The sequence below is a fragment of the Scyliorhinus canicula genome, chromosome 1 (genome assembly GCF_902713615.1).
Source record: "Scyliorhinus canicula chromosome 1, sScyCan1.1, whole genome shotgun sequence".
Taxonomy (NCBI): Eukaryota; Metazoa; Chordata; class Chondrichthyes; order Carcharhiniformes; family Scyliorhinidae; genus Scyliorhinus; species Scyliorhinus canicula.
This window is the reverse complement of record NC_052146.1, coordinates 5,660,520-5,678,702: the sequence shown is the minus strand read 5'-3', so window position 1 is coordinate 5,678,702 and position 18,183 is coordinate 5,660,520. Positions and strand designations below refer to the sequence as shown.

General features: G+C 51.1%; 1 protein-coding gene across 2 annotated transcripts in view; it reads right to left on the bottom strand.

Annotated features, from left to right (window-relative positions):
• The window catches only part of mmp17a (matrix metallopeptidase 17a), a 134,629-nt gene extending 116,855 nt beyond the window's left edge, over positions 1–17,774 (bottom strand). The window contains exon 1 of one of the 2 annotated variants that reach the window (XM_038803438.1): positions 17,619–17,774. Coding sequence is in view for 1 of the 2 variants with exons in the window: in XM_038803355.1 (XP_038659283.1) it covers positions 17,119–17,208 (90 nt within the window). In the remaining variant the exon portion in view is untranslated. Of the gene's footprint in view, positions 1–17,118; positions 17,313–17,618 lie in introns of those variants that run through there. The other variant, XM_038803355.1, reaches the window with a different exon arrangement.
• Positions 17,775–18,183: the final 409 nt, after the last annotated feature.

Sequence of the window (18,183 nt, the reverse complement as noted above, 5' to 3'; positions counted from 1 at the left end):
GTGAGTGTGGTGGAGGCAGATTCACACAGCGAGTGGTTAGGATCTGGAATGTACTGTCTGTGAGTGTGGTGGAGGCAGATTCACACAGCGAGTGGTTAGGATCTGGAATGTCCATTTTTGTCCAGTCCCGCCGCCGTGAATTACTGAACTCACGCACCGGCGGGACCTGGCAGGTGAGCATGCGTGGGCGATCCTCGGTGGGGGTGGGGGGGGGGGGATCCACCGATCTGTGGGCGGGCTTGTTCTGTAGGGGCACTTCTTCCTTCCGTACCGGGCCCCTGTAGGGCCCCACCATATTGCCCGGGGGCCGGCGTGGAGAAGAGAATCCCCCGCCCATGCGCGAGAATACGCCGGCCGGTCTGCACATGCGCGAACTCGCACCGTCCCTTCGGTGCCAGCTGCAGCGGAGCCAACCCCTCCGGCATTCACCTAGCCCCCTAGAAAGTGTGGAGAATTCCTCACCTTGGGGAGCTCATGCCGGAGTGGTTGGCGCCGGTTTTCCTGCCGGCGTGGGGAGTTCGTTCCCAGGAGGGAGGATCCCGGCCAAGTTGTTTCCTCTGTCACCATCAAGAATGTGCAAGAGCATCATCGAGATGTAACACTGCCATTTAAATCATACTCCATCTTCCCAAATTCAAACAAATAAAAGTAATAGAAACCTGGAACGCATTATATATATATTTTTATAAATAAATAAATAAATAAATTTAGAGTATCCAATTATCTTTTCCAATTAAGGGGCAATTTAGCGTGGCCGATTCACCTAACCTGCACATCTTTGGGTTGTGGGGGGCGAAACCCACGCAGACACGGGGAGAATGTGCAAACTCCACACGGATAGTGACGCAGGGCTGGGATTTGAACCCAGGTCCTCGGCGCCGTGAGGCAGCAGTGCTAACCACTGCGCCACCGTGCCACCTGGAACGCATTATAAACCACCCCCCCCGAGTCGATATGGGTTTAATAATCAGACCTTTAATTTCTCCACACACATATTGAGTGGGTGAGATCGTTGCCTCTGAATTGAGCATCATGAATTCAGGCCCCACCCCTGAGACTTGAGCACAGAATCTAGGCTGAGAATCCAATGCAGCACTGAGGGAGTGCCGCACTGTCAACGGTACTGTACTTTCAATGAGATGTTTACCCTTAGCTCCCTCGCATGGACATAAAAATGCCATGGCGCCATTTTGTTGACGAACAGAGGGGCCCCCTCCTCTGATGTCATGGCCAATAATTATGCTTCAGTCATAGAATCATAGAATTTACAGTGCAGAATGAGGCCATTTGGAAGGAGCACCCTACGCAAGCCCACACCTTCACCCTATCCCCGTAACCCCACCTGAACATTTTGGACACTAAGGGCAACTTATCATGGCCAATCCACCTAGCCTGCTCATCTTTGGACTGCGGGAGGAAACCGGAGCACCCGGAGGAAACCCACGCAGACACGGGGAGAACGTGCAGACTCCAGACAGACAGGTTAACTGGCGATTGTCACATTACTGTTTGTGGGGTCTTGCCATGCACAAATTGGCTCCACCCTTCCTACATTGCAACGGAGACTGCACTTCAAAGAGCACCTCATTGGTTATCGAGGGCTACGGGACTTCCCGAGGTTGTGAAAGGTGCTATAGAAATGCACGTTCTTTCTTTTTGTAAAATGTGCATGTTTTAAAGAGTTTCTGGAAACCTCACATGACAATTAAGAACTACAGAGCAGGGAGGAAGATTTCAGGATGGAAGAGCTCATTTCACTGTACTGTACAAAGCTCTAATTGATCATATCCTTCACAACATCGTAAGACTTAAAAAGCAGCAAATGTTAATTCCCGAGTGGGACTGACAGTTTAGTCAAACTGTTCATTTATTATTGCCATGAATATTTATGATCGTACTCTTGAGATTGTGAGATAAACACTCAACGATGTCTCTATGTATGGGATGAAATTATGAAGCGGCAGATCTTTCTGGGTACTGTTTTTACATTTAATGCCCTTTTGTAATAAATCATGAGACGTTTGTGGAATAGAAATGGCAGAGAAAAAAATGATAATCTGTTGTATTAAAATGGCATGTTGGAATGTTTTCAACGCTTTCAAGCACAAAGGATATTCCAGGGAAAAATTCTGAGTGAAAGAGCTTACATTTGTACAGCGCATTTTCATATCACCAGGGCGACCCAAACATCCGACCATTAGCCCATCCACTAATGTCTAATCCTGCTGTGCACGAGATGGTGGACCTGTTTGCCAGATGATTGCACTTGAAGAGCATTGGTCACGAGACTCAGATCAGGGACCAAAACTGATCAGGACACCAGGGGATGCCATCTTGAAAAGGATTACGCTCAAAGAATTTGGAGTGTGTGACTAATTGCAGAGTGGTTGGCACTGTTGCTTCACAGCGCCAGGGTCCCGGGTTTGATTCCCGGTTTGGGTCACTGTCTGTGCGGAGTCAGCACGTTCTCCACGTGTCTGAGTGGGTTTCCTCCGGGTGATCCGTTTCATCCTACAAGTCCAGAAAGACATGCTTGTTTGGTGAATCGGACATTCTGAATTCTGCCTCTGTGTACCCGAACAGGCGCCGGAATGTGGCGACTAGGGGCTTTTCACAGTAACTTCATTGCAGTGTTAATGTCAGCCTACTTTCAACACTAATAAAGATCATTATTAGTTGGATTGCTCATTCGAAGGGATGACACAGGCACAATGGAGTCAATGGCCTCTATCTGTGTTACATGATTATTTGAATAATAATAATAACCTTTATTGTCACAAGTAGGCTTACATTAACACTGCAATGAAGTTACTGCGAAAATCCCCTCGTCGCCACATTCCGGCGCCTGTTCGGGTACACAGAGGGAGAATTCAGAATGTCCAATTCACTTAACAAGATCGTCTTTCGGGATTTGTGGGAAGAAACCGGAGCACCCGGAGGAAACCCACGCAGACACGGGGAGAAGGTGCAGACTCCGCACAGACAGTGACCCAAGCGGGAATTGAACCTGGGAGCCTGGCGCTGTGATGCAACTGTGCTAACCACTGTGCAACCTTGCCACCCGGCTTAAATTGGCTGAGATAAATATGGACTGAGGAGGTGAGAGGGGAGCCCCCCCTGCTGTTCTTCAAACGGTGACACGGGATCTATGACATGCGCTTGAGAGGCCAAAGGGGTCTTGGTTTAACACAGGGTGTCTACAACCTCCAGCTGTGAAACATCGCATTTGTCGTCCTCTACCTCCGCCAACTGGATCACATTAACATGCAAAAAGCCGACAAAGTTAAATTCAGAAAGGCGGGAAGCTTGGTTTTATCGTGGGGATGTGATCAATATGCTGCACTTCATGGTTTCAAATGATTATTTTAACGAAAGCCATCAATGTTTTCTGAATGAACCTGTTTGAGCTGTATAGCTACATCAAGGTTATGGAAAATGCTTTTGGTTTAATGAAGAGATTTTATGGATGTGACCATTATTGTTTCTTATATAGTTGAGATAATAAATATTCTGAATGTGCTATTAGAAGCTATTAATTATCATGAGAATCAATAGCTGAGAAATTCTTACTTCCAAGTCCCGTAAGTTGACTGCAGTCAAAATTGCACTTTAAAAAAATGTCAAAAAACCAGATAATTCAAAATTGGGCCTATTTTAATTTAGATTTTTTTTGCGCCGATGTACAAATTTAATACATGCACTTTTTACTGTTCGTGCAAATTCTGTATTCAGCAAGGGACACTTGACAATTCGCCAAGCCTTTAGAAATGATTTTATTTTTGTTTCGGTAGCTCCCAATAGATTTCAGGCAATTTTTAAAAAAGGTTTTTGAGGTAAAAATTGTGGCTGCGCCCAGGTTTAGCACCTCGTCCAAAAGATAGCATCTCCGGGAGTGCAGCGATCCCTCAGTGGGGGTATCAGCCTGGATGGATGCAGTCAAGGTTCCGAGAGCCTCCCCCCCCGCCATGGACTACAGCTGACACCTCGACACATTGTTGACCAATTGCTCTCCTGATCCAGCTGGACAGGAGCCTGGCTACGGGGTGAGGTGCAGAGCAACTGGTTTGTTATTAATAAAGATGGCGGCGGGGGGAGGGAGATAAATTCCAAATTGTAATTCAACAAATTGACATGCTTGTTAAAGATAAGTGGCTAATTAGGCTGAAGAAGTTAGAGCTGTCAAAGATACTCTCCGCTAATGAATGGTGAAAATCAGGTGACAGCCTCAAGTCAAATGTTCAGAATTGTCACAATCAAGATATCAGTAAACAGTCGTTCAATTTTGGTGTCTACAGGTTTGCTGACAACACGACCGTAGTGGGTCGGATCTCGAACAACGATGAGTCAGAGGACAGGAGGGAGATAGAGAACTCAGTGGAGTGGTGTAACGACAACAACATTCTCTCCCTCAACGTCAGCAAAACTATGGAGCCGGTGGAGGCAAAGTACTATACACACCCCTGTCAGCATCAACGGGGCCGAGGTGGAGATGGTTGACAGCTTCAAATTCCTAGGGGTGCACATCACCAACAATCTGTCCTGGTCCACTCACGTCAACGCTACCACCAAGAAAGCACAACAGCACCTATACTTCCTCAGGAAACTAAGGAAATTCGGCATGTCCACATTAACTCTTACATACTTTTATAGATGCACCATAGAGTGCATCCTATCTGGCTGCATCACAGCCTGGTATGGCAACTGCTCGGCCCAGGACCGCAAGAAACTTCAGAGAGTCGTGAACACAGCCCAGTCCATCACCCAAACACGGCTCCCATCCATTGACGCCATCTACACCTCCCGCTGCCGGGGGAAAGCGGGCAGCATAATCAAAGACCCCTCCCACCCGGCTTACTCACTCTTCCAACTTCTTCCATCGGGCAGGAGATACAGAAGTCTGAGAACACGCACTAACAGATACAGCTTCTTCCCCACTGTTACCAGACTCCTGAATGACCCTCTTATGGTCTGATCTGACCTCTCCGCGCATCTTCTCTACTGAGCAGTACTACACTCCGTGTGCTTCACCCGATGCCTGTGTCTATGTATTTACATTGCGTATTTATCGTTAGTCCTACGTTTTTCCTGTATGGAACGATCTGTCTGGACTGTGCGCAGAACAATAATAATAATCTTTTTGTCACAAGTGGGCTTACATTAACACTGCAATGAAGTTACTGTGAAAATCCCCTAGTCGCCACATTCTGGCGCCTGTTCGGGTACACAGAGGGAGAATTCAGAATGTCCAATTCACCTAACAAGTATGTCTTTTGAGACTTGTGGGAGGAAACCGGAGCACCCGGAGGAAACCCACGCACACACGGGGAGAACGTGCAGACTCCGCACAGACAGTGACCCAAGTCGGGAATCGAACCTGGGACCCTGGCGCTGTGAAGCAACAGTGCTAACCACGGTGCTGCCGTGCTGCCCATACTTTTCACTGTATTTTGGTACACAAGGTACCAAATCTAATCCAAATCCAAATCAATTCACAAAAGGTCCACTAAATATTAAACTGAGACCCTTGAGGTTGATGCTTGGGGTGGGGGGGGGGGGGAGGGGGGGGGGCACGGTGAGAGGCTTGATGCCAATGGTGGTGGTGGTGAGGGGCGGGGAGAGAGTCCCTGATGTTTGTGAATGGGGTGCGGTGGGGGTTCAGAGAGGCTCGGAAACTGAAAGCTGGTCTCTGCAGCTAGAGAGCGACAGGCCGGGTTTCAGCTAGAGATTGTCACTCTGACTAACGACAGGAAAATTCCACCCACCGGGTGTAATCAGTCAGATGTGATTACAGATAAAACAGACGCCGGGAGATTAATAAGTGATGTCCTTTAATCCCCTGCGCCGAGAGATTATGATCTTGTGATGAGTTAAAAAAAGTAAGATTATCTGTCGCATTACCGACCGATATTAAGCGGGAAGTGCAGAGTTCAAGAGGATCAACAAATTAACAGATAAGAGAAACGCAACAACGTCAAACAGATCAAATCAGAGATGACCAGGAGACTTGCATTTCTATAGCACCTTTCACAACCTCAACACCTCTCCAAGTGTTTTACTGCCAATTAAGCACTTTAGAGATGTAGTTACTGTTGTAACTACATCTCTAAAATTTGCACACAGTAAGATCCCACAAACAGCAATGTAATATTGACAGAACAATCTTTTATTTGCCTGATGTTCATTGAGGGTAAATAAATGGGACAATTCACCTGCTATTCTTCGAATGTGCCACGGGATTTTGCACCCAGTTGACATTGTGTTCAGATTTGGTCTCCTTACTTGAGAAAGGACATACAGGCACTGGAGGGTGTGCAGAGGAGATTCACTAGGTTAATCCCAGAGCTGAAGGGGTTGGATTATGAGGAGAGGTTGAGTAGACTGGGACTGTACTCGTTGGAATTTAGAAGGACGAGGGGGGATCTTATAGAAACATTTAAAATTATGAATGGAATAGATAGGATAGATGCGGGCAGGTTGTTTCCACTGGCGGGTGACAGCAGAACTAGGGGGCATAGCCTCAAAATAAGGGGAAGCAGATTTAGGACTGAGTTTAGTAGGAACGTCTTCACCCAAAGGGTTGTGAATCTATGGAATTCCTTGCCCAGTGAAGCAGTTGAGGCTCCTTCATTAAATGTTTTTAAGATAAAGATAGATAGCTTTTTGAAGAATAAAGGGATTAAGGGTTATGGTGTTCGGGCCGGAAAGTGGAGCTGAGTCCACACAAGATCAGCCATGATCTCATTGAATGGCGGAGCAGGCTCGAGGGGCCAGATGGCCTACTCCTGCTCCTAGTTCTTATGTTCTAATGACAGGGCAGACTGGGTCTCGATTTAAAGTTTTGCCCAAAAGTTGACACCTGTGCCAGCGCAGCACTCCACCGCTGGAAACGTCAGCCCGGATTATGCGCTGAGATCCCTGAAGTGGGACATGAGGCCTAGGAGTAAGGGTTCTTACCCTGAGCCACAGCTGAACCACCATCAGACCTCTCCCCAATCTTAAACTGGACACACGGCCTCACACCTCCCTGGGAAGAGGTAAGAGAGAGAAAACATTATGGCGAATCCAGGAAAATGTATGGAAAATTCCTCCGGCACATCCCTCACCTACTTCCGATAGATCAGCCGTGATAAAGCAATCTGGTCTCCTGAGGTGTGGCCAAGTATTCAAGCCAGGACTGTTCACCTTCCCCCAGTCTAGGGCTGGGAGGGTCAGAGAGGTGAAAGGTCACCAATCACTGTCTATGCCCTGGGGTCGGGCTGAGGAACTGTGTGGATGGAGGTCGGCGAGCTGGAGCCCCCCAGCTTCCCTGCCTGGGGACAGTGGTGGGCGGAAAGATGAAGGCAAGGAAAGTGACAACAATTTATTTCAAAGACATCAGTGTCAGGAACTAGGGGATTGGTTCCGAATACTGAAGGTGGCGTTGGGCGTGGGCAATGCTTGATTGGTTTGTTAAATTCAGGCCCGCTGGCACGAGTAAATATCACATTTATTTCAAGACAGGAAAGTGTGAGGTGGTGAATTTTGATAGGATGCAAAGGAAGATCACATGTTTCTTGAAAATAAGAGTTTCATCGAGGTCAGAGAAGCAAAGGGATCAGGCCGATCTGGCATGTGCATTGCTAAAAATAGCATTACAGGTTAATAAGGCCACAAAGGAAACAAACAAAGTGCTTTAGTGGGAGAGAGTTGAAATGTTGTGTTTAGTTCGATGTTGTTTGGAGCGCTGCAGACGTTTTTGGGCTGGATTATCCAGATTTTGAGGCTATGTCCGGAGAAAGTGTCTAGTTCTACGCCGGATAAAGCGGCGAGGCCCCAGCACCGACCTTTCCACTGGTGAGGGGCTAGCCGCCGCCGCGGAGAATTGGCGGGTCTGTGGCTGGGCATGTGCACGGCGACAGCCTGCAGTGGTCACCCCGTACAACCTGGAGCCGGCCACATGCCGACCCAGCCAGCCAGATAGTACCCCCCCCCCGGGCACCCCCTGGCCACCCCCGGACCACCCCCCACCCCCCACCAGTCCCCCCAGCTCTCGCCGAGGACCCCCCCCCCCAAGCCAGCGGCATGGCTCCCCCTCCCCCGACTGTGGCGGCGCTGGAGACCACCATGCCGGGTCCACGAAATCTGAGACCACACGTGGACCGCGCGGCCGGGAACTCGGCCCATCAGGGGCGGAGCATCGGGGGAGGGTCTTCAGGTAACGTCCTGAGGCCGCCCCAACGCCGTGCGCCGTACTCGCCGATGAAGCCGTTTTGGAGGGTGGGGGGGCGGAGCTTCTGTAAAACAGGCACCGCCCCCTGATTCGCTTGGCAGTCATCGACAGTAAAGAGAAGGGGATGTGACAGACGTCTTTAAGATTGGGTGGGGGATTTGAGAAGGAGGCAGAGAAGCTGTTCCCACTGGTGGAAGAGACTGGAACTAAGGGCCACAAGTATAAGACATTTACTAAAAAATCCAGTGGGGAACTCAGGAGAAGCTTCTTTTCCCAGAGAGGGGCTCACTCCCACAGGAAGTGGATGAGGTGAATAGTGTTGAGGTATTTAAGGGAAGCTGCATAAACACATGGGAGAGATAGGAACAGATGGATGTGACGATGGGGTGGGATGAAGTGGGGCCCATCTGGAGCATAAATACTACCACAGAACTGTCCCTGTGCTGTAAAACTCATTCTACTTCTTTGTCAAATAACGGACAACTCTCCCCAGTATTAGAAATCACCAAGTTCGTGAAACTTCACTCTGATACAAATCACAGCTGCAGCACTTTATTTAAAGGCTGCAGTGATTCATAGTCCAGTGATTTTTCCTCACAATCTCACGCAAATGGTTTAGGACTTGGCTCCTCCTCCTGCGACTGGATCCACGACTTTCTGACCCACAGACCGCAATCAGTAAGGATAAACAACAACGTCTCCTCCACGGTCATCCTCACTACTGGGGCCCCGCAAGGCTGCGTACTCAGCCCCCTACTATGCTCCCTATACACACACGACTGCGTGGCAAAATTTGGCTCCAACTCCATATACAGGTTTGCTGATGCCTCGGCTGTAGTGGGCCGGATCTCGAACAACGATGAGTCAGAATACAGGAGGGAGATAGAGAACCTAGTGGAGTGGTGTAACGACAACAATCACTCCCTCAATGTCAGCAAAACTAAAGAGCTGTGTGGTAAACCACCAGTGCACCTATATTAGGTGATGTATGGTTGGACCTAGACTACAGGTACGTCGGTAGTCCCTGCCTGCTGGCTCCGCCCAGTAGGCAGAGTATAAATGTGCGTGTCCTCCATGCTGCAGCCATTTCGCCAGCTGCTGTGGGAGGCCAGACATCTTAGAGCAATAAAGCCTCAGTTGTATACAACTCTCGTCTTTGTGCAATTGATTGTGCATCAAGCTGGTCATTGACTTCAGGAAGCAAAGTACTGTACACACCCCTGTCAGTATCAACGGGGCCGAGGTGGAGAAGGTTGACAGCTTTCTGGGTGCACATCACCAAAAATCTGTCCTGGCCCACCCACGTCGACGCTACCACCAAGAAAGCACAACAGCGCCTATACTTCCTCAGGAAACTAAGGAAATTTGGCATGTCCACATTAACTCTTACCAACTTTTACAGATGCACCATAGAAAGCATCCTATCGGGCTGCATCACAGCCTGGGTATGGCAACTGCTCGGCCCAGGACCGCAAGAAACTTCAGAGAGTCGTAAACACAGCCCAGTCCATCACACGAACCCGCCTCCCAGCCATTGACTCCATCCACACCTCCCGCTGCTGGGGCAAAGCGGGCAGCATAATCAAAGACCCTCTCCCACCCGGCTTACTCACTCTTCCAACTTCTTCCATCGGGCAGGAGATACAAAAATCTGTGAACACGCACAAACAGATTCAAAACAGCTTCTTCCCCGCTGTTATCAGACTCCTGAATGACCCTCCTATGGACTGAACTGATCTCTTCACACACCTTCTCTACTGAGCAGTACTACACTCCGTATGCTTCACCCGATGCCTGTGTCTATGTATTTATATTGTGTATCTATCGTACCTCCTATGTTTTTTCATGGATGGAATGATCTGTCTGGAATGTACGCAGAGCAATACTTTTCACTGTACCTCGGTAGAAATGACAGTACAGTGAAAAGTATTGTCCTGAGTACAGTCCAGATAGATAATTCCGTACACAACAGAAAATACATAATAGGGACGACACAAAATACACAATGTAAATACACAGACACAGGTATTGGGTGCAGTACTGTAGCGAAGATGTGTGAAGATTTCAGGGGTGGGATTCTCCCTTTTGGGGACTAAGCCCCATACCTGCCGGAAAACGGGCGGGAATCACTCCGGACTTTCTCCTGCTAGCCCCCGGCACGTGTCCCGCAGCTCTGGCTGCCAGCTGGGCCCTGCAAGCTAGACCGGGCGGGCGCGCATGTGTACGGCGGCTGCAAGCAGGTCCACGCGGTGGCCCACTTCGGCGTGGGCGGCGCCGACATGAAGGACCCGGGTGGAGGAAGGTAGTTCCCCTGCAGACCGCGATGGCCCGCCGATCGGTGGCCCCCGATCGCGGGCCTGCCTACCGCTGAGGCACCCCCCCCCCCGGAGTCAGATACCCTCCGCCCCCTACCAGGACCGCCACAGCGGCCGCAGGTCTGAGCTCCCGCCGGGTGGTACCAGATGTAAACCACGCCGGCGGGGGTTCGGCCGGTCTACCGCGGAGAATCGCCGTGGGGGCCTCTTCCAATAGCCCCCGACCGGCACCGCATCGTCCGCGCGCACGCGGCTGGTGGGTCCGCAGAGAATCGCAGAAGCGCCGGAATTCTGGCGTGAACGGCTATTCTCCGTCCCCGCGCCGGACACGATTCCGGCTCGGAGGGTCGGAGAATCCCGCCCCAGATCAGTCGATAAGAGGGTCGTTTAGGAATCTGGGAACAGCGGGGACGAAGCTATTTTCGAGTCTGTTAGTGCGCGTTCTCAGACCTGTTTCAGATTCCAGCATCCGCAGTAATTTGCTTTTATACCCCCGTTAATTAGATAGAGATCACATTTCGGATCTTTGCCAGCGCTATTGGCTTTTCCAAATCTCCGTTGGCCAACATTCAAAATTCATCCCAGTGTCTAATCGAGTGCGGCACAGTTAGAAAAAAAGAATATTTCAAAATGATTCATAGAAAATCAACTTATAGCTCCTCTCAAACTTCAGTCAGGTTTTTAAAAAGAAGAGAGGTATTACACAGTTCCAGGACTTGGGTTCAGTGGTTCAGAGCTGTGTTGATTGAGCAGATGTCTGCAGTACCTATAGACTAAATCCCTGCACAACATTCAGTACAAGGTAATTCTTAAGGTGAAAGTGACAACAAAAGCACTTGCTGCTGAAGATAGCCATTAACGCTGGCGCTGGATAAATCATCGCCTAAACCCTACAATGTTCGACTTCCAACTAACATTGGGGGCTGCACAGTGATAGCATTTGCTGTCTCACAGCACCAGGGACCCAGGTTCGATTCCGGCTTGGGTCACAGTCTGTGCGCAGTCTGCACGTTCCCCCCGTGTCTGCGTGGGTTTCCTCTGGGTCCTCCGGTTTTCCCCCCACAGTCCAAAGGTGTGCGGGTTAGGTGGATTGGCCATGATAACATTGTCCCTTAGTGCCAATTAATGTGCGGACTAGGTTATAGAGTTACGGGGCTAGGACTGGGTAGGTGGGTGAGTAGACATGGGTAGTGTTCTTCCAAAGCGTCGGTGCAGATTCGATGGGCCGAATGGCCTCCTTCTGCACTGTAGGGGTTCTATGAATATATAAACGTTGGACCTCACATGGGGGACTGCTTTGCTCTCTTGATGGCAGGTTTATGGCTGGGTCTCATATGCAGCAAACATAGTCTGGGCACCAAATTGATTGGGCAGGATTCACCGTACCCCGGTGGTGATTTTGTAATTGGTGATCGGGCGGAGAATCCCTTCTGACGCCCAAATCGGGGGCGATGGCGGTTTGATTCCCCCGCCCTCTCTGAAATGGCGTCATCGCATCGCGTGCCGCACGCCGCACGTCACCTGAAGGCTCTCCCCCGATGCTCCTCCCTCGGTGGGCCGTGTTCCCGGCTGCGCGGTTGACGTGCGGTCTCAGCGGTCGGGAGCCGTGCTGCTGGCCGAGAGCGGGGGGGGGGGGGGGGGGTGGGCTTCCGCGAGGGCTGGGGGACTGGTGGGGGGGGGGTGGCCAGGGTGTGGGCGGGAGGGGGGGGGGCTTCCGCGAGGGCTGGGGGACTGGTGGGGGGGTGGCCAGGGTGTGGGCGGGTGGGGGGGGGTGGGCTTCCGCGAGGGCTGGGGGACTGGTGGGGGGGTGGCCAGGGTGTGGGCGGGGGGGGGGGGGGCTTCCGCGAAGGCTGGGGGACTGGTGGGGGGGTGGCCAGGGTGTGGGCGGGAGGGGGTGGGCTTCCGCGAAGGCTGGGGGACTGGTGGGGGGGTGGCCAGGGTGTGGGCGGGGGGAGGGGGCACTCTCTGGCAGGTCAGGTGCGACCGTTGCAGGCCACGGACCCGGCAATTCAAAGGCATTTATATCCTGGGAGCCGATAGTTTTACTGGCCGCGGATGCCAGCCACTCACTGGTCGCAGGATCGGTGACTGGTCGGCGCTGAATTAGCCGCCGTAAAAACACCACAGTTCCCACGCCGGCATCGGCACTGAGCCTCCAAAACAGTGAATCCAGCCCCTTTGTATTCTTTATTGTTTCGGAGAGCACGCAAATGCATCAAAGTGTTTCAGAAGGAAATTCAGTGATTTATCCTTCAGCCCAAATCACGCATTTGTCCCAACTTGACTCAGTGACACCTCTGGGTCAGAGGTCTGTGGCTTAATGACCCACTCTGGGGAACTGAAGCCTTAATTTAAGCTGGCCCTCCCCCCATTGCGTTGCCATGGCAGCCCTGCACTGTCTGGAATTGCTGCTTTCGCACAGATATCAGACCAAGGTCCCATTTTTCTCTTTCGGTGGGTGCAAAAGGTCCCTTTAATCAAAATGCTCCACCACTAACAAATACCGACTTAGCAAACAGGGGCTGTGGAGACATGCAGGCGCTTTGTTGGTATTTCTCTCGTGCCACTAGGAGGTGCAATTGCCGCATCATTTTAGCCCACGAGGAAATGGTCCCAAATTGTGCAGTTTGCATGCTCGAGACGGGGGCCGTGAGCCACGGGGCTGTGGCCTCCGAGAGTTTGAATCATCCCATGAACGTGATCTCATTTGGATTTGTAAAAGGGAGCTCAGATACCGAGGTGGGGGGAGCATTACTGCCTAGCTGAAAAGAGGCGAGCTTTTGCAAAATATCCACAAGTGGCAGTGGCAAGTCAATGGGAGAGCCGATTAGGATTCGAAACACACACGGCTATACAAATGGAAATGGATTTTGAGATTGCCTATTTAAATTAAGGGAAATTATCTGTTTTTGGACGCCGATGTTGCCTGGTCTGGAGGGTGTTAGCTATGAATAGACTCGGACTGTTTTCATTAGAAAGACGGAGGTTGAGGGGTGACCTGATAGAGGTCTACAGGATTATCAGGTGCATGGATAGAGTGGATGGGCAGGAACTCTTTCCCAGGGTTCAGGGGTCAGTCACCAGTCACGCCTTTCACACTCTCAGGATGTCCGGAGCCACTTTGCAGCCAATGAAACACTTGCACTGCAGTCACTGCTGTAATGTAGTACACACAGCAGATCCACCTCGCATAGCAAGATCCCACTCACAGCGATGAGATAAATACCCAGTTACTTGGATCTTTTAGTGCTGCTGGTTGAGGTATAGGTATTGGCTTGGGCAGCACATTCCCCACTCTTCTTCCGATTGTGATAGATTGGGATCTATTAGAATAAGAACAAAGAACAATACAGCACAGGAACAGGCCATTCGGCCCTCCAGGCCTGTACCGGTCATGATACCAATCTTTGCCAAAACCCTCAGCCCTTCCTTGTGCCGTATCCCTCTATCCCCATCCTATCCATGTGTTTGTCAAGATGCCTTTTGAACACCGTTAATGTATCTGCTTCCACAGCCTCCCCTGGCAACACGTTCCAGGCACTCACCACCCTCTGTGTAAAAAACCTGCCTCGCACATCTCCTCTAAACTTTGCCCCACGGATCTTAAACCTATGCCCCCTGGCGACTGACCCCTCCACCCTGGGAAAGAGTGCCTGCCCATCCACTCTATCCGTGCCCCTCATAATCTTGTAGACCTCTATCAGGTCACCCCTCAACCTCCGGCTTTCTAATGAAAACAGTCCGAGTCTATTCAGCCTCTCCACATAGCTAACACTCTCCATACCAGGCAACATCCTGGTAAATCTCCTCTGCACCCTCTCCACTTGAGAGAGCAAATGGGTCTTCTGTTTGACATATCATCTGTTATCTGACACTTCTGACAGTGCAGCATTGTCACAATGCTGCACAGGGAGTTTCAGCCTCGATTACATGTTCAGTTGGGACTTGGACCCATAACCGCCTGGTTCTGAAACAAGAGTTAAAACCTATAGACACACAGCTGACTTGATACAATCACGTAAACACTATCTCATTTAGCAAATGGATCAAGCTGGATTGAAGATGGAAGGCCTGCCATTCACAGATTGATGATTGAGTCAGTGCAGAAACTCCCAACAGGAAGCCACTGCCTGAAATACTCTGGGCGATATTCTCCATTTCCCAATGCCGATTTCGTAATGGCCGATCGGGCGGAGAATCCCTTTTTACGATGGAATCGGGGGGCGGCGCCTGTTTTACACATTTTTGGATGCTCCGCCCCTTCCGAAACAGCATCATTGCATTGCGCGCCGCACGCCATTGAGACGGCCTCATGACGTCCCCAGAAGGCCCTCTCCCGATCCTCCGCCCCCGATGGGCCGGGTGTACGATGCCGCTGTTGACATGTGGTCCCAGCCGTGCAGGAAGCCGGCGTGTCAGCTGCGAACTGCGTCCAGCGCCGCCACAGTCGGGCAGGAGCTGTGTTGCTGGCCGGGGGGGGGGGGGGGGGGGGGAGCTTCCGCGAGGGCTGGGGCGACTGGTGGGCGGTGGCCTGGGGGTGGCCAGGGGGCCACTATCTGGCAGATCGGGTCTGCTCACGGCCGACACCATGTTGTACAGCGCTAAGACTGCAGCTCATCGGCATGGGCATGCACGGCCACGAACCCGGCAATTCTCACGGAGGCCGTGCATTTTACGTGGCAGGCTGCTAGCCCCATACCGGTCGCAGCATTGGTGAGGGGGCGCCGGCAATTCTTTTCCAAGTAGAACACCACGCATCCTCCGCATTTAGCCTTAGAATTGGAGAATCTGGCCGTCTGCCTATTTTTGTAGATGATCAAAATCTAAATAAAAGCCGATGCCATTTTTTTCTTTTGGAACTAAAGAAGCTGAACTCCCAGTTACTGAGAAACCCAAGAAACAGAACAGCTCCCCCCATTGTGAGGGGCTTTTACTGATACACAAACACAGAACGCACAGACCATTCCCCAATAGACTCCCCCCATCTCAAACTCACTGGGCTGCAGTCTGACAGCACATCCTGCATTGTGGCGGATCTCTGGGACTCTCACACAGCCAGGCTGTGAGTTACTTGTTAGATTAGGGACGGGACAATTGTGCTCAAGTTATGGGGCCAGGTTATGTAGCAATTCCACTACCCACTGGGCTTCACTCACACATCCCGGGGATGTGTACCCTCCAGATAAAGATCACTTAAGTGGGCTTAAGTGGGTCGGTGCAGACTCGATGGGCCGAATGGCCTCCTGCACTGTATGTTCTATGTACTATGTCACAGTGTCTATCAGGCAATGAGCCATCAGGGGGAGCTCTCCCACAATCTCAGTCTTGGGCACATTTAAAGAAATTCTGTGCAAGTAAAAATTGGATATTTTTGTTTTAAATAAACAGGCTGCAGTTGCCTGCGCCAGTTACAGACGTTTGCTCCGGACTGCTGCCCTCTTTATGAACCCGCTCCCTCCCTCTGTCATCTTTGTCAAAATGTGGACCATTTTTACACGTTTTTTTTCACCTTTGAAGAATCAAAAAGGGTCTGAAAATGCAGCAAGAGCCAATGATGAAAGAAGTTTTTCTCTGGAGGCAGAGACGGCCGACTGAGCCGGCTTGTCAGCGAGGAAGGGGGGCACACACTCTCTTTTGGAAGACTCTCAGATGTGCGGTTTTGTCTGAAGAGAGCTCAAGGAGGGCAGCACGGTGGCACAGTGGGTTAGCCCTGCTGCCTCACGGTGCCAAGGTCCCAGGTTCGATCCCGGCCCCGGGTCACTGTCCGTGTGGAGTTTGCACATTCTCCCCGTGTTTGCGTGGGTCCCACCCCCCCACAACCCAAAATGATGTGCAGGGTAGGTGGATTGGCCACGCTAAATTGCCCCTTACTTGCGAGAAAGAAAAATGAATTTTAAAACAAAAATATATATATTTTTAAATTTCCTCCTTCTGTTTTTGGAAAACAAAGATTCTCAAATGACGGTTTGCCAGATGGGTGCCCAGAAATATTCCAATTTGCACCAAATTGTGGGAGAAGAAAACATTGTCTAAACTGCGAAAATTGCAAATCTCTCCCCCCCCCCTCCCCTTCCCCGGTGCCAGCTTCAAAAAGGGCAGCACGATGGAGAGGTGGCCTCTTGATTGCAACCTGTAGGTTGTCAAAATCCCCCTTTCACCTCATTTGCAGGCACCGTGGCAGGTTGTCTGTCCAGGGTGGGGGGGGGGGGGGGGTGTCAGAGGCAGGGTTTGAGAGCAGCTGTTCTCCCCCACCCCCTTCCCCCATCCACCCCCACCCACACACTGCCAGGGATGTGCAGGGAGTGAGTTTAATCCAGGATTCTGCAATGGAGCTTGCATTTACACAATGTGAAAGTTGGCACAGGCTGCTGGCTGATGCATTATCAGCGAGGCTGGCATTTCAGTGTCAATCTGCACAGTTGTTTTGCCTTTAAATCTGAACCCCATTCTCCGGACCCACAAAGCATTCCCTGCATTTGAATGTTGCCTATGCACTCAGCCTAGGGTGAGACTGAATTGAGCTGGTATCTTTGTGCAGCAGCCCCAGCCTCCCTCCTTCCCTCCCCCAGCTTCACACAGCAAAGTGCTACTTACAATCCCGGTGTCCACATCGTCGCTTGGAGCTGGCCCCGAGTGTGTCCCGGGCAAGGACAACATCAGCACGGTCACCATGGTCAACATCATGTCCAGGCAGCAGCCTTCAAATCCAACAGGTCTCCGGGGGTTGCAGAGCCACTCTCACTGGCCAGATGTTGGGTGAAAATTCTCACAGCCAGCTTCAAATCCAACCTCCCACCCCCCCCCCCCCCCCCCACCCACTCTGCACTCAATCTCTCAGCTCCTCACCGGCTCCGCTACACCCCGTTTCCCCCCCTCTCCAAAAATAAGAAAGCAGACAAACCCATTGCATCTGCAAAAATAAAAAAACAGGATCAGCAGCAGGCGAAATAAACTTTTGTGTCTATTCCTCCCTCCATTCGATCTGGGCAGTGCAAATCCTCTGCACACACACACACACACACACACACTCTCTCAAAGCAATGCCACCCGGCAGCCCCACACACACACACACACCAGCTGACAGTCCCACTCACCCATTAGTTAAAAAACACTGAATTGATTCGGTCGGATTCAGTGTGGAATGAGTGCAGGGCAGTTAACAGCCAGTCACTGCCAACTCCAGCAGTCACTCTCTCTGCTCCCAGCCCCTGCTCTTGTGTGGCAAAAGCATTTATCTCTCTTTCTCTCCTCTCTCTTTCTCTCTCCCTCTCTCTCTCTCTCAGGAAAGCTGTAGGGTTTGGGATGCTGGCAGAGGAGGTCCCCATCCCCCTGTCGATGCAGTAAGATTGATGTGGGTCATGCCAGACTGTTAACCACCTCCTGTCACCCCCCCCCCCCCCCCCCCAGAGAGACAGCAGCAGACGTTTGCACTTCGAAAGCGGCTTCCACCGCCCCAGGTGCCCCAAAGCCGGTGAAGTATTTGGGGTTTTAAAAATAAATTTAGAGTACCCAATTCTTTTTTCCCCCCCCGCAATTAAGGGGCAATTTAGCGTGGCCAATCCACCGAACCTGCACATCTTTTGGGTTGTGGGGGTGAACCCCACGCAGACACGGGGAGAATGTGCAAACTCCACACGGACAGTGACCCTGGGCCGGGGA